The 6,722-nt window shown below is 41.8% G+C and overlaps 1 protein-coding gene across 2 annotated transcripts; it reads right to left on the minus strand.

Annotated features, from left to right (window-relative positions):
* Nucleotides 1-671: 671 nt before the first annotated feature.
* Nucleotides 672-6,281, minus strand: ttll3 (tubulin tyrosine ligase-like family, member 3). 2 transcript variants are annotated; one of them, XM_020086570.2, is made up of 13 exons: nucleotides 6,142-6,281; nucleotides 5,492-5,562; nucleotides 5,294-5,412; nucleotides 5,029-5,197; nucleotides 4,636-4,691; nucleotides 4,420-4,548; nucleotides 4,185-4,299; nucleotides 3,910-4,026; nucleotides 3,643-3,823; nucleotides 2,732-2,880; nucleotides 2,233-2,476; nucleotides 1,692-2,127; nucleotides 672-1,605 (listed from the first exon to the last, which is right to left on the minus strand). In XM_020086570.2, the coding sequence occupies exons 2-13, from the start codon at nucleotides 5,505-5,507 to the stop codon at nucleotides 820-822; spliced, it is 2,517 nt and encodes an 838-aa protein (XP_019942129.1). In that variant the 5' UTR covers nucleotides 5,508-5,562; nucleotides 6,142-6,281; the 3' UTR covers nucleotides 672-819. The 2 variants fall into 2 exon arrangements, with proteins under 2 accessions (XP_019942129.1, XP_069395133.1); XM_069539032.1 differs by having other exon boundaries at nucleotides 6,132-6,271.
* Between the last annotated feature and the right edge of the window lie 441 nt (nucleotides 6,282-6,722).

Raw genomic sequence — 6,722 nt, forward strand, 5'->3', positions numbered from 1 at the left:
ATTCTCTCCTCCATCAAGGCTTAAACATAAACATACTACTAGTTCATTGACACTTTACTGCCACCTGCTGGAGAAATGTACTACCTAAAGCACATTATTAGTCCTCAAAGGATAAATATGTCCCAAAACTATTATCGGTCTCTTTTTAATATTTTCCTCTCTGGAGACCAGTTTGTTTGACTCACACCAACTACTGACCTGATCAACTTCTGTCTCAGTGGGTGTGTTGATAAGGGTCCCTGGAAATGTATTAATGACAGATGATCAATTGTCAAGACCCCAACTGTAATCATGACACCCCATGTATTTCAAACTCTTTGATGATGGTTTGACACAATCAACGATATCACAAAATGTAACTCGTATTTCCAAATAAAATCAATTTGTAAGTTATTTTTTGTGACAATGCCCCACAACTTGAATATGTTGAATGGGAAAAAACATACTAGTTCCTAGTATCCTATTAATAATATATACAGCATATAATTATAACAATAATTTTAATTTCAACCTGCAGCCTTCCGAAATAAGACATTACTCAAAAATAATGTATTTGTAACAATTTACTTATATTTATCTTGATGTTGCATTTTAAAATACCTCTGTAAGATTTAAGGTAATCCCCACAACAAGCAAAATCTTACGCCCAGAGAATAATGTAATGATCACATACAAATTCTAGACATATAAAAGCTTGAATGTTTAATCCCTGATACCAGAAAGTAACACAATATCAGGCTCGAGTAAATTCATATATAAATTAATCACAATGTTGTCACTGAGAAAACCTCATTATTTCTTTTCACAGAACCATTAGTGTTAATGTTCACCTCCACAGTCTTCTTTATATTTGGCCCTGGTTTGTCTATGAGGACGGAGGAATGAGTGATGCCTGTGGATACTGGAATGAGAGGATACATTTGTATTACGAAAGCCAACAGCTCCTGTCACGATGTTTGGTCGCAAGCTGAAGATCTCCAGGGTAGGGAGAGGACCCTGGAGTGAAGGAAAGACCCGAGTAGACGCCTGGTGCTGGGGCTCCAAAGCTGTCTGGGGAAGGAGGGATCTAGAGATGTGTGATCCGTGGCCTCGATTGGGCTGAGATTTACAATGAAGTGTGTTGTGAGGAGGGCTGAGTGAAAAAGAGAGACTCCGTGGGACAAGGGTTGGACCATTGGCACCAAGACGCAAACCCAAACGTTGCACTTTCCTCTGAGGTTTGGTGTGTACCGATAAAGTCTGTTCAGACCCCAGACTTTGGCGGGACCTGCGAACACTGGAAGCATTCTGGGAATTCTGAATGTCTGTTCTCACTTCACGTGCCCTCTTTGGGGACGTCGACTTCAGCTGCCTCTTTTTCTCTTCAACAGCGCAGTTCTCTTTGTCTGAACGGCGAAAAGCAGCAATCACATGGGGCTTATGGCATGATGGATTACTATGTGATGCTTCAGCCTCCTCTGAAGATGAATGGTCTGATGGGAGTTGGGCAGTGACAGGTGCATTAGAAATAACACTTTGCCGCTGGAGGAGAGGTCTGGGCTGCCTTACTGCGGTTCCTTCCACCAGCAGGCTCATGCCCACGTAGTGAGGAATATCTACTGCAGCCTGGAAGGGTGAGAAAGATAAAAACAGATGTCAGTATTGCATCTATTATTCCCCATTCATTGCTTTAAGATATACAGTATTCCCACCTGTTTGTAGATTAGCTTGAAGCCTCCTGTGTAAGCAGTAGAATCAGAGCGCCAGTCCAATACGACCCTCAGTGTGTCGAGCTGCACAGCGGGGCAGAGGCGGGCGGTCACAGCAGTGGAACAGGCCATGGTCGGACTTGCATTGATCTCCAGGAGCCAGGGCCTTAGATCTCTGCCCAACATAAAGTCTGCTCCGTAGAGCTCAAAGCTCGCCTTGCGGGGTTCCACTAGGTCCTGGGCAGTCTGCAGGGCATGGATCACTGCCTGCTGCATCCCAGGGACCACCACCATCTCCCACTGCGCCCCACAGCCCTGCTGCTGCAGAAAAGCCTTAAACTGGGAGCAGGACCACATGTTGTCCGGGGGCACGCCTGGATGGCGGTCACAAGATGGCTGGAAGTGCTTCTGGATAGAGTTGTTGCACAGGTGGATTGAGCTGAGGAAAATTAACAAGGTTTGTCCCTGAAAGTAACTGCAGCTACATTTAGCCAAACTACAAGTATATGATTCGTTTCATCTTGTTTATACGACCCTGTCTGACCTGTCCAGAGTGTTTGTTGTGTAGGGCTGAGTGGAGAACCGCAGGTAGCACTCTCTGTAGAACCACACAGTCAGAGGGTTCCAGTCAGTCACCAGGAACCACTGACGGAGGTCGAACTTGGTACCATGGACCAACAGAGGACGTTCAAGGTATTTCTGCACCACCCACTTACTCTCCTTGGTAAAGGCTCTGTCTTTGTCCACGAGTGCCAAAATCTCTTCTAGCCGGTTCATACACATAATGCCTGCATGGTGGTGGTTGCGATATAACATGAAAAAGAAAACAAAACAAAAAAATGAATGGTCTTTAAATCTGAGCTCCAGTATTTTGGTTGTGTATAAAATTGCCAGTATTCCCCTCATCATTTGATCGTTATCACTGTACTTCCGTAACATTCATAAGAAAAACAGATTTTTTGAGCATTTAAGTATCGTGCAACCTTAATGAAGCAGAAGTAACATCACTGTGTGACAATATGTTAGGTTGGTGAGAGCCTCACCTCGTCCTCTTGACTTGGCACCTGGTTTAATGATCCAGATGTTATTTAGTCCGTCTGTGTCGAGCTGAGGACAAGCCTCCTGCAGTCGGGTCAACATGGCCTGGCAGCGCTCCACAAACACACAGCTACCCCTGATCAATGCACCTTCACTGCACACAGACATTTTATTAGAAGTGCAGATGATGTTTATTGACTAATAGATTCATTCAATGTAATTATTTTAGTTTATTTTTTTGTATCATTTTACTGAACTTTTACTTTAATTCAGAAAGTAATTGTGCTTTCTTTAACACTGCAAGATTGGGGGTGTTTTTCAACAGTTTACTTGGTTTCTTAGAAAATAATTAGTGGATCTCAGGGAAGTTCAGGGGACAGATATTTATAACTGTCTGAAATCTGGTGCAGATAAAAAAAATCTGTGAATGTAAATGTGGTTTCATATGGGGGCTGTTGGGCCTTAATGGAGGTATTTGCCCACTAGAATGGAACTGGAACATACAGTATCATTTAACTCTAACTCTATATTTAACCGCAACCTGATTCCTAACATGAACTCTAGATAGTAAATACCTCTGTACCTCACCTGATAAGAACTCATACATATTATGTTGAGATTTACTCTGACATGTACTGCTCATACATTTGAATGCTACTCTGCCATGTGAAGCATTTTATTTTAATTATTATAACTACTTTTAAATTAATTAAGTAGCTGAACTCAAATGAGCAGCTCTTTTACAGTGTGCTATCATGTCTCAGTGTATTTGTCAGTGCATGTGTGTATCTGTTATTTTTGTCTTCTTCAATTTCCTTCAGGGTTTATGAAGTAGTATTGTTTTGGGTTGTACTGAATTTATAGAAGGGTTTTTCCAGCAAACATTAGAGGCTCTGAGAAAAAAAAACATACTTACTGCACAACCATGTAGTAGTTCTGCAGAAACTCTGCCCACTGCTGCTCCTCCACTGTCGGAGGTGTTTGCACAGTCACATCAATATCGCCGTGCTCTAAAACACTGAGAAACTCTTCACACACATGTAAGGCTGTGTCGATCATTTCTGGACAAACGAATCGCTGCTCCACATTATCTGACTCTTAAAAAAGAGAGAATAATTTGTTACATTATCCTTGTCCCGCACTTCATATCATGACATTTCACATGTTCTTTTATTCATTTTACTTTCAGAGATGCTGTTTTTGGCTTTTTGTTTCCCGACCTCTGCTCCCTCTCTCCTCCATCCCCTTGTTTCAACCACATGCTGCAGCAGACTGGTGCAGGCTGTCCTCCTAAAGTCCTCTTGGATTTCACAGCACAGAGCGAGAGACAGAAGAAACATTTACACATGCTATTCCATTCATCTGGTATGTAAATGGGGGATTTTTCCATATTCCATGAACACCAAAACACACAAAAAGTCTTTTTGGCTTCATGTTAATGGATGTCATGAAACAAACCTATAAATGCGTGCTTTTCATCCTCTGCTCCAAGCCTGTAGCATCTTGGAAAGAAGGTATCAGGATCTGCTTTATCAAACCACTGAAGGTTTCGCAGGTTCACACAGAGCCCGACCTGAAAGAAACAGAATTAGACAGATTGGAGGAGACAAACAGAACAAGTTGACCTTTGGCTAAAGTCGACTAACTTTGCATTTTTGTCAGTGAATCATTAGAATCTCTTGAGAAATCAGACCTTGGTGGTGAAAGTTCCCGCATTTGCAAAGTGATTGGTCATTTGGTCATTCCGCAGGGAGCGGCAGTCGATGTAATCCCGTCTTGTTGTCCAGAACAAATATGCTGTTTCGTTTCGGACCAGGCGAGACTAGGTTACATGGAAGTAAGTATTGTAACGTACACGTTCGACTGCTTTCAGTGGTGCAATGTCAGCGTCAAGTTGTTTCGTTCTTACCATGAGGTCAAACGTTTCATCAAGGTTCTCCTCTTTCTCCCCTTCATCCACTCTCTCTGAAAACAAATAAGTAAAGAAGTGTGTGTGTGTGTGTGTGTGTGCCTGCGTGTATAAAGGGCAGGGGTCTATGTTATATGGTAACCAATGTATCATTTATCACTCCAGTGTGCTCCAATTACATACTCTATAGGTTACTCCTGCACTTTTAACTTTAGAAGCTACTCAAGAATATTACTGATCTTTCTTTGAGACAAGACTGTGGATGATTAGACGAAATATTTAATTGTAACTTGTATGGATTTTAGTTTTTCATTTCAAATTAGAGGCTTTTCAATTTGCTGGTTATGTGTGCTCGATCCAGAAACTTTATTTCTCTAAATCTTAATGTCTCACCAGAGACATCAGCGCTGGCATCAGCATCATCTCCATCCTCCTCCTCATCACCATGGCAATGAGATGCTCTCTGAACTTGAGGGGGCAGGCGACGTTCCACCCACCCTCTGGCCCATAAGGCAGCACTGATCACGGGATAGGGCCCTTGCACCGAAAACACTTTCCTCAACTGGTGAAATTTAAAATTTAAAAGGCACCTAGATTAAATTCAAAGAAGAAAGGGAAAATATATTGTGAGTAAAATCTGATTTGTGCATACAATCACCTTGACTGCTTTCTCCACCAATGCCTTAGCTGTTTTCAACCGTTCTGGCCTGATCGCAGGCAGGCTGGGCACACTGCTGTGTAACCTCCCCTCCACTGGAGCCACACTGGACTGTAACACTAACAAAAAAACAGTAATATGAAATTGTCCGAAAATGTTTTTATATATGTGAATATTCAAATGTTCATTTGCTCTCACCTGGCATTTGTTGCATTGTATGTTGTCCTCTCTTGTAAGTCTCAGGTAATCAGTGTAATATGTTCAGTTCACTAACAGAAGAATATGTTATTGTTATAATATTATTATAGATAGATAGAAAGTTGATGATTGGTTAGATGGTCGTAGATAGATTGTTTAAACACTGTGGTTATGTAGAATGGGAGATAGGTCAGTCGGTAGATAAGTGGTAGCTGAGTGGCAGGTAGGTATAGATAGATTGGTTGGTTGGTAGATAGGTAGGTAGTAAGGAGGGAAGGTATAGATAGATAGATAGATAGATAGATAGATAGATAGATAGATAGATAGATAGATAGATAGATAGATAGATAGATAGATAGATAGATAGATAGATAGATAGATAGATACATAAGGTGGCATGTGGTGACTACTTAGTCACAACAGAGGAAGGATACAAATCGGGTCAAGCAGGTATCTAAATCTGGACAGAGCTGACTGTCACACTATAGCTACTTATAGACACATACCCATGCACACAGAGACATGCACATACATACACATGCACTAAAACAAAGCTGATTTGATCATCTCTCTATCTATAACAGTGATCAGGCATGAATACAAGATATAATGCAGCTGATAGTTTACATGAAATACTCACACATACAAACCTAATGGTGTCACTTCCGCATGCAGGGACCTGTCCTCTCTGTCCACTCTGTCCATTCCCTCGTTCCTTCCTTCCTTCCTTAATGTGCCCGCAGAAAGTTCCCATAACAACCACGCATGCTGCCGCATGATGTTTATAGTTGCCATAACGACCGTACCCAGGAGAAACAGGGCACCAAACTTGACCGATGCGCTGAAGAAAGTGGATCAGTAACCTGACGCCATCAGCTGCAGTGAGGCTTACACACGTGCACGCGACACGCACAAGAACAATGAAAGTGTGTGTGTGTGTGTGTGTGTGTGTGTGTGTGTGTGTGTGTGTGTGTGTGTGTGTATTATAATGAATAACATTTTGCGTAATGCCTTATCTTTCCACCAGATGGCATCAAAGGACTTCTGTCTCGTGCTGCAGGATCAATCAGATCCATAATGTCACTGTGTCCTTGTTTTCTCTTTCAACCTTTGAGCTCACTACTGACTTTTACCTTCACGTTCCACCACTAAACTATTATATCCATGTCTTGTTTAATAAGTAATTGTTATTCACATTTGCTTTATACATATGCCTCCTAATTCCCTGTAT

Source organism: Paralichthys olivaceus, chromosome 2, assembly GCF_024713975.1.
Source record: "Paralichthys olivaceus isolate ysfri-2021 chromosome 2, ASM2471397v2, whole genome shotgun sequence".
In the NCBI taxonomy this organism is placed as follows: domain Eukaryota; kingdom Metazoa; phylum Chordata; class Actinopteri; order Pleuronectiformes; family Paralichthyidae; genus Paralichthys; species Paralichthys olivaceus.